General features: G+C 46.5%; 1 protein-coding gene across 1 annotated transcript in view; it reads left to right on the top strand.

Moving 5' to 3' along the window:
* Positions 1-15822, top strand: part of PTAR1 (protein prenyltransferase alpha subunit repeat containing 1) — a 47849-nt gene that overhangs the window by 2194 nt on the left and 29833 nt on the right. Inside the window, exons 2-3 of the mRNA XM_045022072.1 lie at positions 6177-6346; positions 15405-15471. Coding sequence (XP_044878007.1) covers positions 6177-6346; positions 15405-15471 — 237 coding nt within the window. The remainder of the gene's footprint in view (positions 1-6176; positions 6347-15404; positions 15472-15822) is intronic.

Here is a 15822-nt window from a genome sequence, read left to right as displayed (position 1 = left end):
GCTCAACAGGGTCGGTGATCAGTGATTGTGGAGTCTTCTTTCTTTTCCTTCCCTTTTCACACATTCGGGCAGAGTTCCTCTGGACAGTGTTCACCAACTCCTTCACAGAGCAGTGGCACTGCCCAGGGTTCTCTGATTCATGACCCCATCTGGTACTCTTCTTTTGAACCTTTGATCCTTACACAGTTGAGTGGATGGGCCCTTCATTCTGGATAGGTCAACACCCACCCTCTCAAGAATTCAGGTAGGCTTCTTGGGCACTAAATTCACTAAGAGATAATAAAAAGTAAAGTTCTAAGCTGAATGTAAAACTGAGTTGTTGTCTCTCATATTGGGTTTTTAATTAATTAGGAGGAAAAGGGGTTTGGTTTTTTTTTAAGCAAACTTACTTTTTATTTCTTATGTAATTTAAAATCCTACCTAAGACTCATGTTGACTTGTCTTGCTGAGTCAGCCTAATTTTTTTACTGAAATATAAATGTCTCTGCATATTATGTTCTATTCTTGAGCATCTGTATAACTTGTAAAATGTACTGCAAAATTTCTTTGGCCCCAGACATATGAACACTTAAACTTGTGTATGACATAACTCACAAGTAGTTCCATTGAAGCCAAATGGGGTTGCTCACCAAAATTATACAAACACTTAAGTGTTTGTAAGACTAGGGCCTTAGTTTTTACAAAGAGGTGTCCTGTCCAGCAGTCTTGGTGATGTAGGGCAGTGGTTTTCAAACTGCTGTGTCGCGGAACGTAAGGCACTGGGTCACAGCGCCTCTAGTCAGCGCCACTGAAAGGGCTGTTAAAAGTCCTGTTGGCGGTGCTGCCTGGCTAAGGCAGGCTAGTCCCTACCTGTTCTGACACTGTGCTGTGCCCCAGAAGCGGCCAGCAGCAGGTCTGGCTCCTGGGGGGCATAGAGCTCCACGTGCTGCCCGATCACGGGCTCTGCACTCCCATTGGTTGGTGCCTGCGGGCAAGAGCTGCACGGAGGCGCTTGCATACCTCCACCTAGGAGCCGGACCTGCTGCTGGCCACTTCCGAGGTGCAGCGCGGTCTGCGGTGCCAGGACAGGCAGGAAGCTTGCTTTAGCACCCCCTCTGTGCCACTGACCAGGAGCCACCCAAGGTAACCCCATACCCCAATCCCCTGCCCGAGCCCTGAGCCCCCCCAAACCTGGAGCCCCTTCATACACCCCTAATCCCTGGCCCCATCCCAGAGCCTGCACCCTAAACCCCTAATCCCTGGCACCCTCCTGTACCCCAACCCCCTACCCCAGCCCTGAGGCCCTCCCACAGCCCAAACCCCTCATCCCCAGCTCCATTTGGTTGCAGGCATCAACAATTTTTCTTCAGTGATTTTCAAACTTTTTTCCTAGCTACAGTTGATGATGGGTGAAGAGGAATACCTTTTCTGTCCCAGAAAGTTGGGAACTATCCATGTCCTAATTCTGCTCTCCTGTTTTGGCTTTGTTAATGTGATGTCTAACTGAAGTCTTGACCACTTTTTTTCTAGGCAAAATTCATTTGCAGTATTTGGTTTGTGGTCATGCACTGGACTGGAACTCAGGAAATCTGGGTGCTATTGCTGGCTCTGCCACAGACTCCTTATGTGACCTTGCTCAATTCAGTTTATCTCTGTTGTCTAAGTTCCCCACCTATTAAATGGTGTATTAAATGGTGTAATAGTACTTCCTTTGTCTGTCTTGTCTGGTCAGATTAATAGAATCAGAGAGTGGAAGGGACTGCAAGGATCATCTAGTCTACCCCCCTGCCAAGATGCAAAATTTGTTGTGACTAAACTAGAGGTCTTCAATGTGTGGGGTGCACCTAGGGTGACCAGACGTCCCAATTTTATCAGGACTGTCCCGATGTTTGTTTGTTTGTTTGTCCCGCGTCCCGACCCATGTGCAGTCGGGACACTGGACAAACAAGCAATTTTGCCCTCCTGGAGGGACTCTCGCGCCCCCCCCCGACTCCGCCCCCTCCTTCCCCTATTGGATCCCTCCCCAAATCCCCGCCCTGGCCCTGCCTCTGCCTCTTCCCCAAGCACATGGCATTTAATTTCCTCCTCCCTCCCAGGCTTGCAGCTGAAATGGCGGCACAAGCCTGGAGGGAAATGGGGGGGCTCCGGGGCTCTGGACCCTGGCAGCGGTGGGGGAGAGTGGCTCGGGGCCGCGTGAGTGGGCCAGGTAAAGTTTATTGGCTTGAGGGGGACCCCGGCCAGCTCCTCGCCCCTGTAGGGGGTAGCGTCCCCGCCCTGCGCCAGCATGTCTCACCGGCCGCCGCAGGCCAGGTAAGGAGCCGAGTTTCCCGTCTCCCCCCGGCTGAGCGGCATTCCTCCTCCCTCCCAGGCTTGCAGCTGTAATGGTGGTGGTGCGGTTTCCAGTTCCTGGAGCTGGTGGCGAGTACGAGCTCCAGCACCAGGCGGGCAAAGGGGGCTGGCAAGGGGACTGCTCCCCCAGGAGGGAGACGGGGGGGCTCAGCTGAGGAGCCAGGATGAGGGGGAGAGCCGATAAAACTTTACATGGCTCGCTCGTGTGGCCCCAAGCTGCTCTCCCCTGCTGCTGCTGGGGTCCGGAGCCCTGCGCCTCTCCCGCTCGGCTGCGCTCCAGGCGCGGCTCCTTCCCGGCGGGGTGGCGGGAAGCGCCGCATGTGCCTGAGGCCGCGGGGAGGGCAGCGCGCGCGGCCGCGGTGTGGCCGGGGCCTGCTAATTTCCCCGGCCCCTGCGAAACGGCTTCTTCTTCCCCCCTCCTCCACCCCCGCATCCCGATATTTCATTTCTATGATCTGGTCACCGTAGGTGCACCCCCTTCCCCTCCGGAGGAACATAGAGTAACATTTGAGAGGATGAGGTTGGGGCCCAGTCCAGCCCACACGAGGGAAAGGAAGAGAGTGCTGCCCCGTGCCTGGGGACCCAGCCGCCGGCCCCATTACACCTGTCCACATCCCCCCCTCCTGGAGCTGTGGCCTGGCTCCTTGTGGAGGTGGGGTATACAGGGACGGGGGAGGGGGGGCGCAAGGTAAAAAGTTTGGGGACCACCGGTCTAATCCATCCAAGACAGATGGCTATCTAGCCTCCTTTTTGAAAACGTCCAGTGAAGGCGCTTCCACAACCTCCAGAAGCAATCTGTTCCATTGTCCTATTGTTCTTACAGTTAGAAAGAAAAAGTCTTCTGTTTCCAAAATTAAACAAATACAATGGATTAATGAAAAGAAACTCTAGTTTCACCACTTGCCTGCCCAGAGGCTGCCCAGTCAGAGAGCCAAGAAGCCTGGGCGGCTGGCCTCTGCTCCCAGCTGGGAGCGGGGAGCAGAGAGCCTGGGGGGGCAGTTGGGCTCCCAATAGTAAGCTGTGCTCTCACTGCCACTATTCAGTTGGTGGACGCGCTCCTGCTGAGGATGCACACCACTGACAGCAGGAGGATAGTATGGACATCAGCCACTGCAATAATTATTGCATATACAGTCGAACCCATTTATCTCGACCTCGGTTAACTTGCCAACCCTATTAAGTCGAGGTTTTACAAGTGGAACCGCCAAACTCCCTCTTTGTCTTATGGGTTTCTCATCCCTTATGTCGATTCCCCGAACCCTAATATCTCGAGCCCGGCTCCCCGCGTCCCTGACCCACCGTGTCCCCAGCCGCCCGCTCCCCGGCTCTCCAGCCGCGCGGTTCCCCAGCCGCCTGCTCCCCGCGTCCCCAGCCGCCCGGCTCCCCGCGTCCCCGACCCACCGTGTCCCCAGCCGCCCGTCCCCGCATACCCGGTCCCTGCCCGTCCCCGCATACCTGGTCCCCGCTTCGCCTGCCGCCCGCCCACCCGGCTCCGCTTCGCCGCCCGTCCGCCCGGCTCCGCTTCGCCGCCCGCCCGGCCCCGCATATCCGGTCCCTGCCCGTCCCCGCCCGCCCGGCCCCGCATACCCGGTCCCTGCCCGTCCCCGCCCAGCCCCGCATACCTGGTCCCCGCTGCGCCTGCCGCCCGCCCGCCCGGCTCCGCTTCGCCGGTCCTCGCTTCGCCGCCCGCCCGGCTCCGCGTCGCCGCCCGCCCGGCTCCGCTTCGCCGCCCGCCCGGCCCCGCATACCCGGTCCCCGCCCGGCCCCGCATACCCGGTCCCCGCCCGGCCCCGCATACCCGGTCCCTGACCGGCCCCGCCCGGCCCCGCCCCCCCGGCCCCGCATACCCGGTCCCCGCCGCCCGGCCCCGCATACCGGTCCCCGCTTCGCCTGCCGCCCGCCGGCCCGGCTCCGCTTCGCCGGTCCCCGCTTCGCCGTCCGCCCGGCCCCGCATACCCGGTCCCTGCCCGTCCCCGCCCGCCCGGCCCCGCATACCCGGTCCCCGCTTTGCCTGCCGCCCCCCCGCCCGGCTCCGCTTCGCCGGTCCCCGCTCCGCCGCCCGCGCGTCCGCCTGGCTCCGCTGCGCCGCCCGCCCGGCCCCGCATACCCGGACCCCGCCCGGCCCCGCATCCCCTGTCCCTGCCCGTCCCCGCCCCCCCGCCCGGCCCCGCATACCCGGTCCCTGCCCGGCCCGCCCGCCCGGCCCCGCATACCGGTCCCTGCCCGGCCCCGCCCGCCCGGCCCCGCATAACCGGTCCCTGCCCAGCCCCGCCCGCCCGGCCCCGCTTACCCGGTCCCTGCCCGGCCCCGCCTGCCGCCCGCCCGCCCCGCTTACCCGGTCCCCGCTTCGCCTGCCGCCCGCCCGCCCGCCCCGCTTACCCGGTCCCCGCTTCGCCTGCCGCCCGGCCCCGCTTACCCGGTCCCCGCTTCGCCGGATCCAGCCACGTGCAGGCACCGCGGTAAGGGGGCAGGGAGGGGGTGTTGGAGAGAGGGCAGGGGAGTTCAGGGGTGGGGGGGTGGATAGGGGTTTATCTCGATCATCGGTTATCTGGACTATTTTTGGCAAACCCCTAGGCCGGCGACATAACAGGGTTCAACTGTATATATATATTGCAATAATTACCTAATATAGATCGACTTAGGGCTGTAGTGTAGACATTCCAAAACTCTGGATGTCCCTTCCAATAGTTAAAACTTGCTATAATCTACAATAACACTCAGCTGCTTAAATTGATGGCAGTCTAGTCTACTTGCATTCCAAAACACAATTTCAAACTTACATTAATTCTTCTAACTTGTGGTAGCTTGTATAGTTATTGGATAAACTGATTTTAAATTGAACTATAATTTTATTCAGTTCTTTATACTGACATCCATATATTTGACACATTTATTTGCTGGTTTGCATTCTAAACTTGGTATGTCTTATACTCGCTTATTCATCCGTGAACCAGTCCTACCTGTTTGTTGTTACAGTATATAAAGTAGTCTTGCAATTCTGTTTGCCTGGAACGATTTTGTTTTGTGGAGTGGCTGGGAGGTTGAGTGAATAAATAAGAGTGTCTTTTTATTTTATTTTTTGTTTTTGTATTTTTTTTCCTCCCCTCATCATAGTAAAAGGTGGCCATGTAGGGTTTGGGGGGGGGGGGGTTGAGCATATGCTGGTAAACTTGCATGACAGGCTTGCAAGGTTTATGACGTATATCTTGTCCATATGAATAAATATAGTATATAACTTGGTCTCCCGCTGAAGCCAAGAATATATATTCCCTCAATGCAAGGTTGACAAAAGTTTGCTCAAGGGCCACATCTAATTGTCATATACTGGAACAGAGATTCAGGGCTGTGGAGACTACACACTCCAGGATGCAAAGCTTTATCATGAATCAAGTTGCCTAGCTAGATCACTTCAACGATCTGAGCTGCCTAGCACTTTCTCCTAAAAGATAAGGGGATAGCTATGGGCTCTGTTGTAGATGTCTGAGGTCCTCACATTGGCAACCACTGCCTCTTACTTTATGTAGCTGGTAAAAAATTTACCCCATTGCCCTCTTCATAGAGTCTGAGAGAGATTTTAAGAAGCTTATTTGTGAAGTTAATTTTACTGCATGAGGCATTTAGTTAGGAAGGCATATTTAAGTGGGATATCTGGGAAGCTTCCAGGTTGTGTGTTCTCACATCTGAAGTTCAAGAACCAAGAAGGCGGGCAGAGGTAAAAGACATAGAAATCAGAAAAGGGGGGAAAATATGGGCTAAGTGGAATGGGAGAAGTAGGCAGACTGTTAACTAATAACTGGTAAAAGCAAATAAGTAGTCTAATTATATTTTACTTGTGTTTTATTTTTAAGAGATGAAATTGGGTTAATACCCTGTCCTGAAGCCAGGTATAACCGGAGCCCTATAGTCCTGATAGAAAACAAGCTTGGCGTGGAGAGTTGGTGTGTCAAGCTTCTTTTGCCATATGTCCACAACAAACTCCTCCTCTATAGACAAAGAAAGCAATGGCTGAACAAAGATGGTAAGTTACTTGATTGACTGAATTCCTGTATGTTTCCTAGTATGTAGCTTTTGATTATCTCTGATACAACACAGTCCACTTTAAATGTATACTTGGTAGTGTATTGGAATAACCTAGTGAAATGGGGAGGGGGAGACGAAATTGCAAATTGTTTCTACCTAGTTGAGATTCCAATTCATGTTTTGTCCCCAAGCTGTAAGTGGTGTAGAGAGAGAAACTATTCCTTTGCCTAATTCAGGAGAAATGTTACTGTGTTGGAGGGAATTTTATCTAACTCTCCTTGGTCAGAAGACTGGTGATATATAGCTCTTGGTGGAAGATGAGTGAGGGATTTTCAAGGCTTATAGGACCCAAGGGAGAAAATTTATATAAACAAATCGATATTCTAGAGCTCCTGTTTGTTTTACTAACTCACTTTTGCAAGTTTCTAAAGATATTGCTTACTTTGTATAGTTTTAACATCCTTTTTAGGAAAAGGGCTGTGAAGTTCTGCTTCATTTGTGGGAGTGTCACAAGGTGGTCAGCATGATTTAGAGAGGAGGGATAGCTATGAAATTTGACAAATGACTTTTATGGATAAAATCACTCTGTTTTTCTGTAAAACAAAGTTGTGTTTGATGTAAGCTATGGATGAAGGGTAAGATCTGTCTAAGCAATGTGAAATTTCCCATTGTTGTTCCATTGAAACATAGACTTGTCTCTCTGTGAAAAATTGAAATATCATATACCTCTTGTAAATGGACTGAAAACTCTGTTCAGTAGATTGGTACAGCAGCTTGGATGTTACCACCACAAATCTATTGCATTGTGAAGGGGAACCTCCTTTGAGTTACAGGATCATGCTAATATACTTTAAAAATGTGAACAAGAAAGGAAAGAAGGACTGTGTTGAAAATGCTTTGCTACAGTGGCACGAGAATACTGCAACATCTTAAAGGTGGATCATCATCATATCACCTATGATATGATGATAGATTTATAAGATGCACCCTTTCTTGCCCCAAAGCCAGGGAAAATAGAAGTGTGTTGCAGCATACCCTCATGGCCAATGGATTTGAGCTGTTTCAAACCAAAGGGCACAATGAACTCCAAAGTCTGTGGCCTCTCACAGATTGCGCCTTGCTGTCAGCACCCTCTCAGTCCTGGTGGTTGTAGCTGTGACAAGATTACATGGGCACAAAGGTAGCGTTAGGTAGGTTCTGAGATATTTAGGGCTTTTTTTGGTTAAAACCATTACCTTTAAATGACACTGGGAAACCAGTAGGCAGCTGATGCAAATCCTAGAATGCAATAGTGGTCTCCTAATGAGATATACCACTTACTAAGTGAGCTGCTGTACTCTGCACCAGTTTGAGTTTCCAGGTAGATTTTAGATGTATCTCCAAGTAGGGTTTGCCTAGATTAGGAAAAGAGATCTATATTAGCTAATCCCAATTTTTCACTAGTGTAGACACGTCTTGATTTAGGTGGTTGAAGTCCACCGTAAGCGCTCCATTATTTGTTTTACATGAGGTGTAGAACTGGTTGTCTTCAGCCTAATGTTGGCATGTTAGTCCCTTTTGAATTGCTAGCTCTCACAAGAGCTTCATATATATTCTGGATAATATGAAGGAAGATGATTGAGCTCTCTGGGACTCTGCCTGTGAGCAGTCTAGAAGTGGAGGATGATGCCCATAATTAGGGCTCTGTGTTTGTCACGGAAGTCACGGATTCCATGACATCCTGCGATCTCTATGGCTTCTGCAGTGGCCAGTGTGGCTGACCTGAAGACCACCCAAGCAGCTGACCCAGGAGCCAGCTGCTCAGGCAGCCTTGGGGACAGCCACACAGTTGCTGCTGGCGCGGCTCTGCAGCCAGCCGCACCAGCCTCTGCTGGAGTGACCCTGGCCCCGCTGCACCAGCCCCTGCTCTGGCAGCCCCAGGCAGCTGGCTCCAGGGACTGCCCTAGCAGCAGCCGATGCAGCTGGTCCTGGGGACCGCCTGAGCAGCAGTCCCAGGGGCAGCCGGAGCAGCTGCAGCTCCCGGCAACGGTCCTGGGGTGGTTGGAGGAGTAGCAGATGGAGCAGCTATTGTTCTCCCAAGGCTCCCTCCCCCTGCAGTGGCCAGAGTAGCCCCTGACCCCCTGTGCCTTCCTCCCCGCAGCAGGACCCCCAGGTCTTTCCCTGACAGTGTCCCCTTCTCCCCCCCTCCCACCCCTCGCCCGCTATGAGTCAATTTGGGTATTTATGGTATAAGTCATGAACAGGTCACAGGCTGTGAGTTTTGCTTTGTTTTTGTTTTGTTTGTTTCTTGCCCATAACCCATTCATGACTTTTACTGAAAAATACCCGTGATTAAATAGTAGCCTTACCCCTAATGAATTTTTGTGGGGAGGGAACCTGACCTATTTCAGTTCACCCGTAGTCTCTGGCAGGTGGAACTGGAATATTTTGTGAACAGTGGCATTACGTGCCAAAAATATATCTAGCAGAATGAGTATGCGTGTACTTTCCTTGTCTCTGGATGGGGGAAGTTATCTGTCAGAACAGCAGGTGCCATCTCTGTCAGGTTTCAGGCCAGGTTACTGTGCAGAGGAATCTGTTGTACCGGTAGCTAACAGTCTACCAGTGTCTGTAGTGCAGTCTTTGTGACATCTGCAGGGTGACAAGAGTCAAGGCATGTCCGTACTTGGAGTTGTCTTGCCACAACTTTCTATATACTCTATAATCAGAAATAGAAGATTTGATATTGTCCAAACAAAGTGATGGTTTCTTCATCAAAGGCCACATAACCTCCTAAAAAAAAAAAAAAGGCTGGCAATATGCTATCTCTAAGAAAGACACTGACAGTTTCCACCAGTCATGGGCCACATTCTGTCCTGACGCACGATGAGTTCATTGCTGCTGGATAATCGCAGCCCCACTACTGATACCCAATTCAGTTGGCAGGTTATTGCCCAGAATGAACTCTCTTCCAAGCAACCAATAGCATTTAATACAGTTCTCATGATGTGCTGTTGGGATCAGGTAAAAGCATCTGTATTTGTTTCTGAAAAATGGGCTTTCACAAAGAAATATCTGCTTTTATTCCTGAGCTTGAGACTATCGTGGCTTTAGCTGATCAGAATTAGGGAGACTGGGATCCTTCCCCACTGGTGCAGTAGGCTAATCATGACAGGGATGCAAGGAGAAACACAGACATGCAAACTTCAGCAAGCAGGCTGTTTTTTCCCAACCCAAAGATGGAGGTAACTGGGTTCAATGGAACTTTCCAACGTTTGAAAGGAAAGATTAAGGTTTAGGTAAGGGAATATATGTGCATAGGGATTTTTGATCTGCATATTATTTACGTTTGGGTGAATGAATAATAAATGGTTTGTTTTGAAGAAGCTGTTTTGGGGTTATCGTAGTCAGCTTGCTGGTCACAGGTCCCCAGAGGAAAAGGGCTTACAGGTTCCAAACATGAAATCCCCAACAGTGTTAACCTGGTTAGGAAATGGGGCTGCCATCCAGAGATCTAGTCCCAGAGTGGTTGGACTGCAGGGTTCCTTCCTTCTGAGACGGTGCAGAAAGTCACTCAAAAGGGACTCTGAAAGATCTAAAATGTAGCTTGCCTTGTAACTGTGACATCAGTGTAATGCTGTTTGACAATAACAAGATCTGGATCATTTCCCTGGGTGCATTAGGATCCCATCTAGTTGCTACTGATGCATTCTGATCTGATAGAAACTGATGACCATATCTGATCTCAAGCTGAGAATTTGAGAACTCTTCTAAAACTCAGTAGAAAACCATTTATGTTTTGTATTTAAAATTCTAAGTCTGACATGGTGTCAGAAACAAATGTGCATTTGAAGTGATAACTGACTTAGATGGACTAGTCAGAACATTGAGTTATCGTACACGCACCAGTGAAGTGTATGTATGTGTGGATTGTCTGGCAGGTCTTTCACATGCAGAATTTCCTGATTGGACCTAGATTGTTATAAAAAAGTCCTTCCTCAGAAAAGCCACAACATTCAGACAAAAGGCTTTCTACATCTGTAGTCCAAATTAAACATATAATGCAAAGCTTGTTTCATTTTTGGACATAAGCAAGAAGGCAACCATTGGTTCTTATTTAGCCTCCAGCTCCCTTCTAGCTAAGTTTGTCCTATTCTCATAGAATCAGGTACTTTGTTGCAGTGAGGCTCATATCTGCAAACAATATTTGCTCATTCAGTTATTCTTGTTAGCAGTGTTTATCGCTGGAAGTTGAAGTCTTTTAATTCTGTCTCTGATAGAGCCTATCTGAAGTCCTTTCATCCCAAAATACAGACCATAAAACTGTCATCTTACAAATATTTCAGCAGTGTGAAATCCAGGTTTTTGTCTTTTTTTTCTCTTGAAGAGAGACTCCCTTCTCCATTGTTTTAACAGAAAGAAAACACAAAAAGTGCCTGGTGTGAGATGGTCTGCAAAATTTTTCAGGTTTGTCCAACTTTTAAAGTGATTATCTGTATGTTCTCAAGACTCTGCTACATTAATGACCTGCTTTATATGCCAAACTGTGCTTTAAGTGTTGGATGACATGCTTTACCCTTAACTGAACATTGCGTGTCATAATCTTTTATTTTCTGGTACAGCCAAATAAAAACCAAACGTACAGAATCTAGGGCCACATTCACTTCTTGCAGCTGAAGAGACTCTCCTGTCTGAAAGCAGCCCTGTGCAATGAGCAAGTATGCTGCTGCATTCTGCATAAACCTCACCCAGCAGCAAAGACCTGCTAAAAGTGAATTAAAAAGTAACCAAAACATCTGACCGTAAGGCATGTCTTGCTGTTGCAGTACTGTCACAGGATAAATAAAGGAGCAGCAGAAAACCACTCCTATTTTGTCCTATGGCTGACACATGGCTTTCCATGGAAATAATGGCAAAAAATGCCCCTAAAATTCATAAAGGGAACCATAGACTCAAAACCCTCACTTCTCAAAGAAAAAATTAGCTGCTGTTTTTTTGCAAGTAACGGCTAAGATGACTCTAAGTGAAGGAAGTATACTTTTTCTGTTTGTCCTCTTCAAGCATTTGACAACACTTTTTGTATAGTTTCACTCTATTCCCTGTATAGTCAATTGGCTTGCCTTGTTTATGTGGGTTTTTCACATGGCATTAGGGGGTGAAATGTTTTTAACATAGTAAAATGTGATATTTTTTTATTTATTTTTATTTTTTTACAATCACAAAAAATGACAGAGGTACAGAAGCGTCATGTCTGAAACTACTCTACCTCTTTATTTATTATTCCATTTAAACTGAGTAGACTTCAAGTTGGTGGTGGTCCTGATCCTTGACATAATGAGGTGCACCAACCTGGACATTTGTCTGATACATGATTGTAATTCTTAATAGGATTAAGTAACATGAGTTTGGCAAGTGCAGTCACATCAAATATAAACAAAGTTTGTTTTTTAAACTATTTTTAATGTCCGATTTAGCTTTGCTAAAATTTTATTTAGCACAGTTGACCCATTGTATAGTGAGGCTATGTAATAATTACACACAAAAACAAAATTGCAACCTTAACAATGATTTTTAAAGTCAAGCACTCAAAAGCTAGGAAAAAGCCAGAATTAAGGTTGTTTGTGCATCCTAGTACCAGTATCCTGGCCCAGCCAATCCTACTTTTCCCCCTTGAGGCTTGCGAAGTCCCAATCTCCCCACTCACTTTCCAGTTTTCCTCCCTGTCCCCACACCCAAACATAGTTTCCTTGACCAGTCAGCCCTAGTCTCCCTCCAGCTCCTCATGCAGTCTGTGCTTTTCCCCCCACTGGCTCCCAGTCATTCCCCTCCTGGCTTCCGAGCCAGTTTCTCTCTCCTCCTCCTTACCAGACTCTTTGTCTTAAACTAGTCCTTTCCCTTCCCTTGGTCTGTTTTTTGTCCTACATGCATTTGAAGCCAGCCGGGGGTCACTGAGAGCACAGGAGAGACATGCTCTCAGTTCCTGTGCCTGGCCCCACCTCATCCAACCCCAATTACCGAGCAAGTTCAAATTGCAGGTTTTTTTCAGAGGCTTATAATGTGGCCAAATTTGGGTAGATTTTCACAAGGACAGGAAAAAGGCACATTCCTGACACAAAGTGCGCTCCTTTCCAAATTTCAAATCTCTGCTCCGAAGTACAGGGGCACTAGAGTATTCCTTTTTTTTTTTTTTAATATTGTCAAAATATATTTTTTTCTTAGCCTTGTTCTCAGAAACAGCTGAACCATTCTGGGTGAAACTTTCCAAAAACTTTCAGCCTGAGACAGTTGTCCAGCATGGAAAATTCAGCCCAAATGGTTAAAGTTTGGCCAAGTTACAAGCAGCTGAAAACAGGGTCTTATAATGGGTATGTCAAGCAACCTTAATCATAGGCAGTGCTGTCTGCCCCACCTACAATATTACTTAAAGAATGGGCCAAGGGGGGAAAACACACCATACCACGGATGAGTCACGTTGCAGGAATTGGTAATACCTTAGGTTAAACATTTATTTATTAATTTACAAAATAAGATCCTCTTTCTTGTCTTGAGAGGAAAGGAGGTTGCAATTTATAATACTTGAACATTCAAGAGATTTTTCTGTTTTAATAATCACAGATTGGAGAAGCCATCAGAGGAATTATATGAAAATCCCAACTACCCAAGTGGGGGAGTTATGCTGGTTCACGCTTAGCAGTGATGTATGTCCATCTCTGTATTTTCTTCCTTACAAGAAATGACCGTTTTGTCATCTAGTAGGTTGCTTAGATGAATCTTGCATTTGTGGTGAATTTACTTTAGAAGAGTCATCTCCTCTATTATGTTGATCTATTTTGAAAGAGGATAAGGCTGACATGTTTGTATAACATATGTGATTTTTAAGTAATGGTGTACTCAGAGCTTTTGAGTTTTTGCCTTTTATCATGTCTGGAACTATAAATAAATAGTATTTTTAAAAATTCCAAATATTTTAAATATTCCATTCTCTTATAATTGCTTCTCATTTTTTAGATGCTATTATGAAAAGGGTGTGTCTGAAGCAGACACAGCTTACTGTGCACCCTGAATTGGTTTTGTTGCGTCTCTTGATGCTTGTGGTGATCTAGTAATGGATAAAACCAGCAGGGCTTTTGCTGAGCCTCATTGGTCAAGTTTTGGGTTAGCAAAACCATAAGGCCTGTAACCAGAAAAGTACTTAATCACATGTTTAACTTTAAGCACATGTGTAATCCCATGTACTTTAATAGGACTATTCACATGCTTAAAATTAAGCATGTGCTTAAGTACTTTGCTGGATCAGGGCCTACGTGAGCTGGTTTCAAGTCCCAATTTGCCCAAACCACTAAAATCCAGATACAGGGCTCTGGCTCATCTGTAATACAAAATTTTATTTTTTTCCCAAGTTTTATGTAACTGTGGGTGGTACTGGCTGCACTTGAACATATTGATAAGGTGGCCAAGGGATGATCTGATTCACTGCGTCAGGCTCCTAGACAGGAGCCTTGATGGCCAAGGCTATGGAACTTCACATGATTAAATTCACCTTTCTCTGGCAGAAATCCCAAATGAAGGGTGCATCTGGTTAGGCTTGCACAAAGAATTGCTTGTGGACCTCCCTGGGCCTTGGGGGATTAATGTTCCCCATTGTAGTTAATCTAGTCAGTTGATTACTAGTTTTCTGTATGTTCAGTCATCTTAATTGAACCATCTATGGATTTAGTTCCCTGAAGATACCCCTTGCTTTTTCTCCCCTTCCCTAACTCTTTTCTTAAAACAAATTGTATCCAGTGCTTCTCCTTCATGAGGATGCAGCTGAACTGAAAATACTTGTTTTGTTGGCAAATTACTTTGGAGTACAACCTTTTTGAATATATTATCAACAGTAAGGAATCTAGACTAACAGTCTTGCGAGCAAAAGCACTAATAATTTTGCTTGTATTTTGGAGAATATCTGTGTGGTGCTGCTTCTCCTTACCCAGCTCGTTTATATTTAAGAATTGTAATGCTGGGGAAGATTAATTGACCTGATTTTGTGACTTTTGGAGGCAAGAGTTAAAGAACCAAACCTGAGACATTGAGAATTATCATTGTGTTTTATGAGAGGCTGCACGTAACACTAAGCTTTTTTTTTTTTTAACCTAGGTAGGCATCAAACTAATTGATTAGTGCAGCAAAATACAGGAGGGAAAGGCAAGGCTAGAATAAAATAACTCTTCTGTTTGTCAGCCACCCACACAGCTCCTCCCAGTTTTATTACATCATTAAATATCTGTAGAAATCTGCAGTGTCTAAAGGGGAGTAAGCAAACAAATGTTTATGGATATGTCTGTATTTCTTATTTAGTGATTAGTCATAGTATCTCCTTCTTTGGAGAGGCAGCTTATGTAGAATCATTTAAAAAGTATTTTCTGTTATTTAGTTGTGCAACTTACTAAATGAATTTGTGATGTTCTCTGTTCCCCCACAACTATGGATTAGGATTTTCCCCTTCCATAGGTGCAATTTTTGTAGTGATTGTTTAGTTACATGTAAAAGCGTGCGGCATAGAACAGCTATAGAAAATTGCTATCCGCAATTCAGAGTTCTTAGACCAATGTAGTTATGCTGTTCCAGGAGATTATTGTAATTTTGAGTGTTAAGATCTCAATCGACAATTTTTCAACAATTTTAAGAACTCTTTGTGTGCGTTTAAGTCACACAGTGTATTTTCAATTTTAATAACTAAATGGACTAGAATGCTCAAAGATCCCATATAATCTCTCTGTTTCAGAACTATCCAATAGCTTTTAATTCACTTAAGAATATTGTCTTTTTGAATCATAGTTCTCCAGGGGGAGAAGAGCCATGATTCCAGGTTATAATAGTGGAGTTTGTAGATATCAGTGAACCCAAGAGATGGGACTTATTTTAAGTACTTAACATGGAAGGAGAAGAAACTAAACCAACTGTGTGTCATCCTTCCAGTTTTAGATACCTGTTTTTTTCTGGACTGGAGGCATAAAGAGGGGAGAAGCATTGATGTTTTATTTTACCACTGTTAATCATTCATGGATTATATATATATTTTTTTAATCTTTTAGAATTGATAGATATCACATGTACGCTGCTGCTACTAAACCCAGACTTCACCACTGCATGGAATGTAAGGTATGTCACAGGCAAATGAGATCACAAAGAGCTTGGCCAGCTGCCTTAAGTCTGAGTCTGCCATAAGCTTTGTTTTAAGTGGGATTTAACATCATAATGACTGCTGTTTTGATAAGATGTGCTGAAAGAACTTTTACAATCTTTTCCTGATTTCCTTTGTAGCTAATCTGTTGCATTTCACAGTACAATGATATATATTTTAGATACCAATTAAAGGTTATGCCACTTTTTCTGAAGAGATATGCAAGATAAAGAATATATTTTACCAAAGGACCATGGTTACTGGTCCTGTTCATGTATCGGTGAACATTTTTATCTTAGATCAAATTTAATATAAAACTGCATCTCTGC

The sequence above is a fragment of the Mauremys mutica genome, chromosome 6 (assembly GCF_020497125.1).
Source record: "Mauremys mutica isolate MM-2020 ecotype Southern chromosome 6, ASM2049712v1, whole genome shotgun sequence".
Classification (NCBI taxonomy): Eukaryota; Metazoa; Chordata; order Testudines; family Geoemydidae; genus Mauremys; species Mauremys mutica.
The sequence above is the reverse complement of the archived record's forward strand: the minus strand, read 5'-3'. Positions and strand labels throughout refer to the sequence as shown.